General features: G+C 43.7%; 1 protein-coding gene and 1 long non-coding RNA gene across 2 annotated transcripts; both read left to right on the top strand.

Moving 5' to 3' along the window:
* Window positions 1-7,352: 7,352 nt before the first annotated feature.
* On the top strand, window positions 7,353-8,293 carry LOC124276208. Its single transcript, XR_006898448.1, has 3 exons — window positions 7,353-7,401; window positions 7,647-7,744; window positions 7,943-8,293. It is a non-coding gene; the product is annotated as an uncharacterized LOC124276208 (long non-coding RNA).
* A 146-nt stretch (window positions 8,294-8,439) lies between these two features.
* LOC124276232 (UNC5C-like protein) lies at window positions 8,440-13,012 on the top strand. The gene is made up of 2 exons (XM_046711902.1): window positions 8,440-8,562; window positions 8,715-13,012. Exons 1-2 carry the CDS (start codon window positions 8,440-8,442, stop codon window positions 10,422-10,424), a joined length of 1,833 nt encoding a protein of 610 aa, XP_046567858.1. The 3' UTR covers window positions 10,425-13,012.
* The last annotated feature ends 474 nt before the right edge of the window (window positions 13,013-13,486 follow it).

Raw genomic sequence — 13,486 nt, 5'->3', positions numbered from 1 at the left:
AGTGAAGAGTCATTACGTCGTAAATCTGAGCAGCAGTCTGGTGGAATGAATGGATAAGTCGATGAAGGAGAATGGAAAGTTGGATGTGCTGATAGCAATGGAGACTGTGGATAGATGGTTTGGTGAAGACGTTGTTTAAGAATGCTGGTGAGGGTAGATGGAGGTAAAACTAGGGGAAGTGGTTAGGCAGACGTGTTGATACAGGTAAGGATATATGGATAGATAGATAATAGGGGGTGTTGACGGAAGGATTATGCAGGTAAGGACAGATAGATGTAAGGTTATACACCGATTGGTTAATACAGGTAAGGACAGATAGGTGTAAGGTTATACACCGATGGGTTTATACAGGTAAGGACAGATAGGTGTAAGGTTATACATCGATGGGTTAATACAGGTAAGGACAGATAGGTGTAAGGTTGTACACCGATGGGTTAATACAGGTAAGGACAGATAGATGTAAGGTTGTACACCGATGGGTTAATACAGGTAAGGCCAGATAGATGTAAGTTTATACACCGATGGGTTAATACAGGTAAGGACAGATAGGTGTAAGGTTATACACCGATGGGTTAATACAGGTAAGGTACAGATAGGTTAATACAGGTAAGGTCAGATAGATGTAAGGTTATACACAGATGGGATTAATACAGGTAAGGTCAGATAGATGTAAGGTTATACACCGATGGGTTAATACAGGTAAGGCCAGATAGATGTAAGGTTATACACCGATGGGTTAATACAGGTAAGGACAGATAGGTGTAAGGTTATACACCGATGGGTTAATACAGGTAAGGACAGATAGATGTAAGGTTATACACCGATGGGTTAATACAGGTAAGGACAGATAGATGTAAGGTTATACACCGATGGGTTAATACAGGTAAGGACAGATAGCAACTGAATGGTAAGTGACAGGTAAGACACACCGGATGGAATACAGGTAAGACAGACATTAAATGTTATACACAGATGACACAGACAAGGACAGATAGACAAGGTTGGCCACATGAATACAGGTAAGGACAGATAGAGGTAAGGTCATACTGACACAACACAACTGGGTTACACTACACAGGTACACACAGTAAGGTTATACTGATGGCTTAATACAGGTAAGGACAGATAGATGTAAGGTTAGACAGATGGGTTACAATACAGGTGACAGACACCGAGGACAGACAGATAGATGTAAGATAAGCACCGATGGGTTTATACCGGTACGGACAGATGGAGACACAGATGGCTACATGATCAGATAGATTACACAATCGACACACATGACAGATAGATGACATACAATCGACAGACACATGACACAGGTGAGGACACAGGCCTATAGGACAGATAGACAACCTGGACATCACAAGGCCAGACATGGACCATACAACCGATGGGTCACACAGGCAGACAGATAATGGAGGAACACATAGTGACAGACAGGACTGGACAAGACTGACACAATGGACAGATAGATGGAGACAGGATAACTGACCACACAGATAGACAACCAGACCATGACAGCAGAACTGACAGACACAAGGACAGACCGACACAGACAGAGACACAGGACAGACACACAGACAGGACAGAGGTACTGACACACAGGTGACAGACAGACAACCGACAAGGACAGACACACAGACACACACACACCAGGACACACACAGGACAGACACCGACACATGACAGATGGACACTGACACAGGACAGACAATCGACAGAGGACACACAGAGACAGAACTGACCGACAGACAGATAGACACACCGAGACACAGAGAAGATGGACACACACTGACAACACAGACAGACAACTGACACAGACAGACAGACACAGGTGACAGACACACAGACAGACACTGACACACAGGAAGGACAGAGACCGACAGACACACACAGCACAGATGGACCCACACACAGACAGGTAGACACTGAATCGACACACACAGACACACTGATGACAGACTGACAGGACAGATGACAGACAGACACACCGACACACAGGACAGATAGACCGACACATGGACAGAGACACCGGATGACACACACAGGTGACAGAGGATGGAGGGACACCGACACACACAGACAGATAGTGACAGACAGACACTGACACACAAGCACATGATAGACACCGACAGCACATGGACACAACTGACACACACAGGTGAAGAGAGTAGATGCACAGATGGACAAGGACAGAGACAGACACCTGAGACCGGAAGGACAGACAACTGACACAGGACAGACACAGACACATGGACAGACACAGAGACCGACACACAGGACAGACACGGACATGACAGACAGAGACACCAAGCACACACAGACAGACACACACACAGAGGACACAGAAAGACAGACACACTGACACAGACACAGATGGAGACAACCACAGACACACAGACACTGACAGACTGACACCGGACACACAGGCACTGAAAGACATAAGGACAGACACAGGACACACAGGTGGCAGACAGACAGACACACACAGAACACAGCACATAGACAGACATCGGACCACACAAAGACAGAGACAGACAGAGGAAAAAGGACAGACACAAAGACAGACACAGGACATGGAGGGACACACATAAGGTGGTAGATGGACACATGCACAGAGGAAGACAAAAGGATGGAGCACACAGGGTGGACAACAGGTAGGACAGATAGATGTAAGGTTATACACCGATGGGTTAATACAGGTAGGACAGATAGATGTAAGGTTATACACCGATGGGTTAATACAGGTAAGGACAGATAGATGTAAGGTTATACACCGATGGGTTAATACAGGTAAGGACAGATAGATGGAGGTTATACACCGATGGTTAATACAGGTAGGGACAGATAGATGTAAGGTTATACACCGATGGGTTAATACAGGTAAGGACAGATAGTAAGGTTATACACCGATGGGTTAATACAGGTAAGGACAGATAGATGTAAGGTTATACACCGATGGGTTAATACAGGTAAGGACAGATAGATGTAGGTTATACACCGATGGGTACAGGTAAGGACAGATAGATGTAAGGTTATACACCGATGGGTTAATACAGGACAGATAGATGTAAGGTTATACACCGATGGGTTAATACAGGTAAGGACAGATAGATGTAAGGTTATACACCGATGGGTTAATACAGGTAAGGACAGATAGATGTAAGGTTATACACCGATGGGTTAATACAGGTAAGGACAGATAGATGTAAGGTTATACACCGATGGGTTAATACAGGTAAGGACAGATAGATGTAGGTTATACACCGATGGGTTAATACAGGTAAGGACAGATAGATGTAAGGTTATACACCGATGGGTTAATACAGGTAAGGACAGATAGATGTAAGGTTATACACCGATGGGTTAATACAGGTAAGGACAGATAGATGTAAGGTTATACACCGATGGGTTAATACAGGTAAGGACAGATAGATGTAAGGTTATACACCGATGGGTTAATACAGGTAAGGACAGATAGATGTAAGGTTATACCGATGGGTTAATACAGGTAAGGACAGATAGATGTAGGTTAATGACAGATATGCATAATAATCGATGGCTAATACAAGCAAGGCCAGATAGATGGAGGGCCATACAACCAATGGGTCAATACAGGGCAGGTAGACGGGACATACCAATCGAGTTGGCCACACAGGCGACAGATAGATGTGGGCACACACAATCGGATGGGTTAATCACAGGCACAGATATAGGATGTATTATATTAACCGACATCACAGGTATGACAGATAGGTATTATCACACCGACAGAGGTCCGGATGGACAGACAGATAGAATCACACACACACTGATCATCACAGACACAGATAGGTCATACTAACCGATCGGCCAATCACATAGTACCGACAGATAGATACATATACTAACCGGATGGCCATCAGTGACAGATAGACACACACAGATGGCTAACACACATAGACAACTGACACACACCGGACACACAGCACAGACAGATGGAGTGGCCCCTAGGTGGAAGCACTGACAGATCCAGGTAGACACACAGACAGAGACTGGACACAGCACAGAGTATGGACAGATAGACTGACAGACACAGACACTGACACAGATGACAACTGACATGACAGACAACTGAGAAAGAGACACACACACAGACACAAGGAGGATGGACACCACATGGACCGGAAGGACAGATACCGAGACAAGGAGGGAGACCGAGACACTGACACAAGGACAGATAGAGACAACTGACACACACAGGCATGACAGGAGGAAGACACTGACACAGGTGACAGACACAACCGACACAGACAGATAACCGATGGACACACAGTGGTGACAGACACACTGGACAGCACAGCACAGGAGGATGCACACACCAAGCACAGAAAGACACTGAGTGGAAAGAAGGAGGATGCACACTGAGCACAGCAGGCAGAGATGGAAGAAAAGAAGAACACACAGACAGGACAGGAGACACTGACACACATGGCCAGGAGGATGGAGAATCCACACACAGGTGGTAGACACATAACGGAGGAACACACACAGTGGCACAGATAGACACACACAACGGATGGAAGCACAGAAAAGGAGGAATCGACACACAGATAGGACCGACACACACACATGTGACAGACAGATAACTGACAGACAAGGACAAGGATGGATGACCGGACACAAATAGAACTGACACAGGACAGACACACAGATGACATGACAGATAGACACAACTGACACACACAAGGACAGATAGATGGAGGGACACAGACACACATATGACACACACACACAGACAACCGACAAGGACAGACAGAGACCGATGACAGACACAGGACAGATAACTGACACACAGACACGAAAGATGAAGACCGACACAGATAGATGGACAACTGAACAGATCAGACACACTGACACACAGATGGCACAGATAGACCGACACTGACAGATATGCACTGGATGGACACGACATGGACAGATAGGTGGAGACCGACACACACAGAAAGATGGGACAGACAGACACCGATGTACTGAAAAACAGGACAGATAGTGGCACTGGATGCACACAGGGATGGACAGATACACTGAAGAAACATGGATGGACACAAGGACAGATAAACTGGACACTGGATGGACACAGTGAACAGATAGATAGTGGCACTGGATGGAAACACACAGGATAAGGACAGAGTGGATGTAGGAAAGACACTGATGGCACACAGGGACAGATAGGTGTGAAGAAAAGAATGATGGAAACACAGTGGATAAATAGATAAAGACACCATGGAAACACACAGGTGATAGATGTAAAGAAGCAATGAGATGTGAAGAATATATGGAAGACAGAAGAATGGATGGAAACACACAGTGTGGACAGATAGGTGGAGAAAAGAAACATGGATAATATAGTGGATAGATAGATGGAGGGCTATACACTGGATGGGAAAGAAGGATAGATGTAAGAAAATAACTGGATGGTATAGATAGATGGGTGAAGACATAATGGATGGTGAATATAGAGATGCACTGGATGGCACATGGGTGGTGGATAGAGATGGAAGGTGCACCAATGGCATGGCAGGGTGGAGCAAAGAATGGATGGATTAATGGTGGTGGACTGATGGATAGGGAGGATGGTGGACAGAGGTGGTAGAGTGGTGGACAGTGGACATGGTGGACGGATAGATGGATGGAGGTATGACAGATAGGTGTAAGGTTATACACCGATGGGTTAATACAGGTAAGGACAGATAGATGTAAGGTTGTACACCGATTGGGTTGGATACAGGTAAAGACAGATAGGTGTAAGGTTATACAACGATGGGTTAATACAGGTAAGGACAGATAGGTGTAAGGTTATGGATGGTGGACAGATAGATGGAGGGCTATACACCGATGGGTTAATACAGGTAAGGCCAGATAGATGTAAGGTTATACACCGATGGGTTAATATAGGTAAGGCCAGATAGATGTAAGGTTATACACCGATGGGTTAATACAGGTAAGGCCAGATAGATGTAAGGTTATACACCGATGGGTTAATACAAGTAAGGACAGATAGATGGAAGGTTATACACCAATGGGTTAATACAGGTAATACAGGTAAGGACAGATAGGTGTAGGGCTGTATACCGGAGGATTAATGCAGGTAAGGACTGATGGATATGTGGAGGATGGTGACTGACAGATGGCGGTAAGGGCAGATGTATATGTGGAGGTTGGTGACTGACAGATTCATGGAGGTAAGGACACATATATATGTGGAGGGGTTTTGACTGACAGATTGATGGAGGTAAGGACAGATGTATATGTGGGGGAAGTTCACTGACAGATTGCTAGAGGTAAGGACAGATGGATATGTTGAGGGTGGTGACTGACAGATTGATGGAGGTAAGGACAGATGCACATGTGGGGGAAGTTCACTGACAGATTGATGGAGGTAAGGACATATGGATATGTGGAGGGTGGTGACTGACCGATGGATGGAGGTAAGGACATATAATTATACGGATATGGAGGAAGTGGACTGACAAATGGATAGAGGTAAGGGCAGATGTGTATGTGGAGAAATGTTAACTAACAGATGGATGGAAGTAAGGACAGATGGATATGCTGAGGAACTTCATTGACAGATTGATAGATGTAAGGTCAGATATGTGGAGGGTGGTGACTGACAGATTGACGGAGGTAAGGACAGATATACGTGTGGAGGGGCGTTGACTGGCAGATTGATGGAGGTAAGGACAGGTATATATGTGGAGGGTGGTGACTGACAGATTGATGGAGGTAAGGACAGATACATGTTTGGAGGGTGGTGACTGACAGATTGATGGAGGTAAGGACAGATGGATATGTGGAGGGTGGTGACTGACAGATTGATGGAGGTAAGGGCAGATGGATATGTGGAGGATGTTGACTGACAGATTGATGGAGGTAAGGACAGACATATATGTGGAGGGTAGTGACTGACAGATTGATGGAGGTAAGGGCAGATGGATTAGTGGAGGGGTGGTGACTGACAGATTGATGGAGGTGAGTGAGTGAGTGAGTTTAGTTTTACCCCGCACTCAGCAATATCCCAGCTATATGGCGGCGGCCTGTAAATAATCGAGTCTGGACCAGACAATCCAGTGATCAACAGCATGAGCATCGATCTGCGCAATTGGGAACCGATGACATGTGTCAACCAAGTCAGTGAAACTGACCACCCGATCCCGTTAGTCGCCTTTTACGACAAGCATAGTCGCCTTTTATGGCAAGCACATGGGTTGCTGAAGACCTATTCTACCCCGGATCTTCACGGGTCAGATTTATGGAGGTAAGGGCAGATGGATATGTGGAGGATGTTGACTGACAGATTCGTGGAGGTAAGGACAGACATATATGTGGAGGGTAGTGACTGACAGATTGATGGAGGTAAGGGCAGATGGATATGTGGAGGATGTTGACTGACAGATTGATGGAGGTAAGGACAGACATATATGTGGAGGATGGTGACTGACAGGTTGATGGAGGTAAGGACAGACATTTATGTGGAGGGTGGTGCCTGACAGATTATCGCAGTGAGTACAGATGTATATGTGGGGACTGTTCACTGACAGATTCATAGATGTAAGGTCAGATATATATATATTAGGAAGTTCACTGACAGATTTATGGAGGTAAGGACAGATATATATGTGGAGGGTGGTGACTGACAGATTGATGGAGATAAGGACAGATGGATATGTGGAGGATGATGACTGACAGATTGATGGAGGTAAGGACCGAGGTATATGTGGGGGAAGTTCACTGACGGATTGATGGAGGTACGGAAAGATGTATATGTGGAGGGGTCTTTAATGACAGCTTGATGCAGGTAAGGACAGATGGATACGTCGATGGTGGCGACTGACAGATTGATGGAAGTAAGGACAGATGGATATGTGGAGAGGTGTTGACTGTCAGATTAATGGAGGTAAGGACAGATGCATATGTGGAGAGTGGTGACTGACAGATGGATGGCGGTAAAAACATGGATATGTGGAGATATAAATGTGTAGGGGTGTTCACTGAAAAATGGATGGAGATAAAGACAGATATATATGATTGGGTAATTGATCTACAGACCGATCGATGGAGGGGTGTTGACATAGGTGTGAATAGATTAAGGAGAGATTCATAGGTGGTGGGAGATGCACGAGTGTCAATAGATGAACTGAGGGGCAGGAATATTGATGATAGGTGGGTCAGCGGTACAATGGATGAACACTGCTGTTGCACAACACATTCTTGTTTACAACTTTGTTAAAGATCTGGTTCTTTCTTTCTTCACTTTGCAGGTATTCGATGGCGAAACAAGAATGGTTTCAAGTTGATCTTTCCAGAGCCAGCTCAAGTGAAATGAACATATTATCACCCATTCACCATGTAACTAGAAGCATGTTTGAGTATATATTATATATATAAGCAATGATGGCGTTAATGGAACCAGACGATAGCAAAGAGTCGGTCAAACCAGAACTTGGAATGTTTGACGGACCAGGCGAAAAAATGGCATCTGAAGAACAGCGCCACGTCCTGGAGATTTCCATCTCCGTATTGTCTGTCATCGTTGCAGTCTTCGTGATCTGGTGGATCAGACGATGCTGTAAGAAACGTCTCAGCACACCAACACCTGTCCCAGCTATATATGATCCTTACAATCTTCCCGCCCCAGCAACATCTCCTGCCTTGGTCCCCTCGTTTAGAGCCCCATTGGGTTCTATGGAGGTGTTCAACGACTTAATCCCCTTGCTGTTGGTTACGAATCTAGTGACCATGCTTGTCACCTCCACCAAGGAGAACATCATCCAGGAATTCCTGATACAGTTGTGTGTGGTGAGGGCAGACATGGTTTCGAAGACCAAGGGGAGGCCAATGCAAGATATGATAGTGGATATCCTGTGAGTGAACAGAACACAGATCACGATTCTCTTCACATCGATCCACTACTGTTTGAAGCAGGAATACAAGATCTGTTCATTGTAACTGAAAGAAGTATCATGAAAACTGTGGCTGATAAGCTGGTGGTAATGGTAGCCCATCTGGTTGACCACAGAGGGGATGTTCTTATTCTCGACAATATGGGTATATCTCTACGTGTTCCTCCTGGTGCCATCCCCAGAGGTCAGAAGCAGGTAATGACTCTAGTTCTCGTTTGGGACTTGGGAGACAGTCCTGAAATGGAACCATATCAAGCTCTTGTTAGTCCTGTAGTGTATTGCGGGCCTCATGGTCTAAAACTAAATGAGCAATGCATCCTATCGTATAGACACTGTGCGTATGATCCGGCAAGCATCAAAATTATGGTGAGTGAAACCGAGCTGACGCATCAGAAGGAATGGAACGTTTTGTGTGAGGCTAAGGAAGAGGCTGGCAAATGTGTAGTGACTCAAGACGAGTGTCAGGTGAAGCTGGACCACTTCAGTCTGCTGAGCAGCATACAGTGTCGTCCTGATTCACACTTTAGCAAGAAATGGATCCAGATAGCTGTGTTCAGCAGTCCACTGCAACCGGACGTTGACCATTACCAGATCAGGGTATACTTTCTGAACAAAACACCATGTGCGTTGGAGTGGGCAATCAACAATGAGTCTCAGTTTGGTAGTAAAAAGTGCTGTCCTGAGAAAGTGTTCCTATACAGTGGTAATGCTGAGGATATGTTACTGTCAATTGCCTACTTATCTGAAAGGTGGGCATGCATTGACGGATGTGAGACCCAGAGGGTCCCATTTATAAACATTTGGCACGGGAAGTGCCCTCACCTATCTATGTGTTTCAAAAGAATTGGCGACTACAGCCTGAGAGCTGAAGAAATCAACATCCACCTCCTCGCATACCAGGACGGGCGCGACAACGAAAGCGAGAGGTTAATCATCCATATGACTGAAATTCATAAAGGATTATCGGAATCTGGTCTCAAAAACGTCACAATACGGATCCCTGGATCCAACCCATGCAGTACCGGAGCATCGATGGTTCAGGTGAGTAGAAAAAATCACAACGGAACTTCCGTTGATGTCAGGATCGACAACCAAGAACCCCACTTCAGTTTGGACGAAGTACAGGCCTCTATGGCTCAGAGGAACATTTTTTTCCCTGATGACCTGAAACGGGATTTAATGATACTTCTTGACCCACGAAGTCCGTTGGGCAACGACTGGAGGGCTTTAGCATCTCAGCTCTCCCTCGACCAAGTCATCACGTTTCTTGAGTCAATAAGGACAAGTCAAACACTGGCTCTCCTCCAGCACATGGAGCAGAAGGGGGCGTGCATGGTATATCTGCAACGGGTGCTGACTGATATAGGGAGGCTAGACGCATCGAATTTGGTTGCAGAGTACATCAATAACTTGGGAACACAGCAGCAACGTGACACAGTTCCAAAGGTCCCTGTTGAATCGGAGCTCGTGACCTGAAAGTCCTATAATGGTCCAGATGCTGTGACACTATGAATCACAGTTCATTCGTTGGTCATGATCAAATGTCCAGAAACTTAATGAAGCTCGGAAACACAGAGAAACTGTCCTTGGAGTATATTCTTCTCATCAGCAAATATGAAGATCTGTGATCCTCGTGTTGTAGACAAATGACGCAAAATGTTTTTTTCTGAAGAAGACAGACGATTCTGTTCGTCATGGTTATGTGATAGTTGGTTCCTGTGAAACTGAAGGAACGACTATGTACGTATAAGGGAATACGATACAGTAAATAACATGAACACTTACATTTAAACAACTACTGTCGTGACCATGCTGACTACAGGAAAGAGTTGACATTCTTCGAGTTATCAATAGTTCGATACAGCAATTTCAATGTGAATGTTCCTTGCATAATAAAGCGCCTTGAGGTGTGTAGTTAAGAGTGGAGGTTTTTCACTACTGCCTTGTTTGGAGACAGTACCCGCTGAAGCATTACACACAGATGTAGTAATATTAGAGGAAATCTGTTTGTGTCTTTCGAAAAACTGCACCCAAATCAGCTGACACAAATCATGAGATTAGACAGTTAACACTTGGATAACCAAGAAACAGTGTACCGTTAAATTGGACTATATTCTAGTTTCTGCGAAATTCTACTGTTACTAGAAGCTGCGAATTCACTGTTTTATCGTGAATTCAGTTGGTACGGATACATAATCTGAATTGCTACGTGTTATCTATGGTTTTCATGGAGGGCGGATGTGTGTGTTTTTATGTTTGTTTGTTTGGGTTTGTGTTTTGTTGTTGTTGTTGTTGTTGTTTGTTTTGTATTTTGACTTTATTTGTGTTTAGGGATTGTTTTTTGTTTGTTTAAACGCCGAGCTCAGTAATATTTCAGCTGTAATTATGATCGTAGTCATATTTTGAAACTTAATCCAGTCATTACTCTCTTCTACGCATCGTATACGGTGTCGTACATTACCCATGTCAGTGAGCCTAACCAACTGGTCCCAATATTCATCTCCAGCGAGATATGATTTGCTGAAGATCTCTTCCGACACGAATCTCAACGGGCATTTTTCCACATAGTTTTAATTAGGTGTTATAACAGTTCAGTAACTGCCTTGTAAATAAATTAGTATTGAATGTGATACCTAAATAGAACTTGATGTTTGGTGATATCACAAACGTGGAATACAAAGACACTTTTATTTAGACCAAAGCAGTATGTTGACTAATATTCTTAAGAAAAATTTTAACGTAATCCACTGTGGACGTTAAGTAATCCTCTAATCTGAGGTGTTTTCAAGACTCCTGACGGAAAGAAAATATATAAAATTATTAAGAAGAAGAACGTTCGCAATTTAACAGAGAATACTATGGTTTAACAACTCATAGATGCATTTGTTGTACGATTGCATTTCTAAAATCGCAAAGCATTTTTCCTCCAAACCGGCATCCTATTGGGTATCCATATCAGGGAACTGAACAAACAGGGATAAGTATTTATTCTTTACAAACAAATTTTAAATACGGGATATTTATTTGATTAGACTTCAGAAGGACAAATATCATATGACAGCCTGAGGGTATTATCTTTATACCTGTTTTTCCCACAGCAATCCATTTCCACCCGCGCAATACAGGGGGCATGGGAGAGACAGACTGACTGGGGTGTTATTGGTAGTTGGATGTTCAAGTGTTCGCTTTGAGAGCTTCCTTGATTCGTTCTACTTGAATCAATGCGTCGTGATGTTTTGTTGTCTGTGTAAGGGTAAAGTAAATGACCAACGTAAGTCTAAGATGATGAAGTAGCAAGCACACACTCGCAAGCGTCATGTTATTCACAATAAAGAAGTTGACATCCATAAACCTTGCTTTTCTTATGAAATACCCTTCAAAGATTTCAACAACAGTCTATTAACGAACTCTGATTTTCATTAATAATTCAATGAAAGTTTTTACATTAATTTACCTTTCGAGACAAGTGAAATAAGTTTGGATTGATTATTTTTTACGTTGACATCTTATTTTTTATAAATACATTTTGCGTTTGTGCGTCATGTATGGAAAGCTATTTCACATTTGTCTTGTGTGTTGTGCATGTAACATAACAGCTGTTTCGCACTGATTGTTATCGACTGTCACTCAGAAGGGATATTGTCGTAATCACCGTTTGCATCGAAATGTCCATGGCCTCGCTGTTAAATATATGAAAAGGATCCGGGTTAGAATTGATATTCAGTAACCCATGCTCGTCGTAAAAGGCGACTAACAGGATCGGGTGGTCCGGCTCCTTGACTTGGTTGACACATGTCATCGTACCCCAATTGCGTAGATCGATCCGATCACTGGATTGTCTGGTCCAGACTCGATTATTTACATACCGCCTTCATATAATATTGTAATATTGCTGAGTGCGTTAAACAACAAACAAACAAACAAACAAAATATGTGAAAAGCGGAAAGTGTTTACAATAACAAGTGGCGTAAATGGGAATCTTAAAGAGTTATGCATGTTAATCTGAGCTTGACGGTGTGTAATATTACGCTTGCAAATATTTATATGATGTTCAGACACTTTTTAAATATAATAGTGTTTATATATTCACGGGAGTTTATATTTGTCTCTAGACGTATTCATGATTTTGCTAGTCCCAGACAATTATATCGTGTTTATATACTAGTCGCGTGCTTCTACAGATGTTAAATCAGCCCCGTGGTTCGGCACATGACATGGGGAGAGAGAGGGAGATTTATAAGTGCCTCAGATAATGTCTCGTACGTTCAATGCTGAGTGACTGTTTTATAATTGTTTATTTCGATAAATATTTTGTGTGTTTTTGCAGTGATTATGTATATGGCCATAACATGTTTATTGGCAACATAAGGTAGTGATTGGGTGAGTGAGTGAGCGAGCGAGTATGGTTTTACGCCGCTTTTAGCAATATTCCAGCAATATCACGGCGGGAGACACCAGAAATGGGCTTCACACATTGTACCCATGTGGGGAATCGAACCCGGACATAAGGTAGAGATATTAGAGTATGCAAGTGTAA

Source organism: Haliotis rubra, unplaced genomic scaffold (assembly GCF_003918875.1).
Source record: "Haliotis rubra isolate DU_JTF1 unplaced genomic scaffold, ASM391887v1 Scf207, whole genome shotgun sequence".
Lineage (NCBI taxonomy): Eukaryota > Metazoa > Mollusca > Gastropoda > Lepetellida > Haliotidae > Haliotis > Haliotis rubra.
This window is presented reverse-complemented; position numbering and strand designations above follow the sequence as displayed.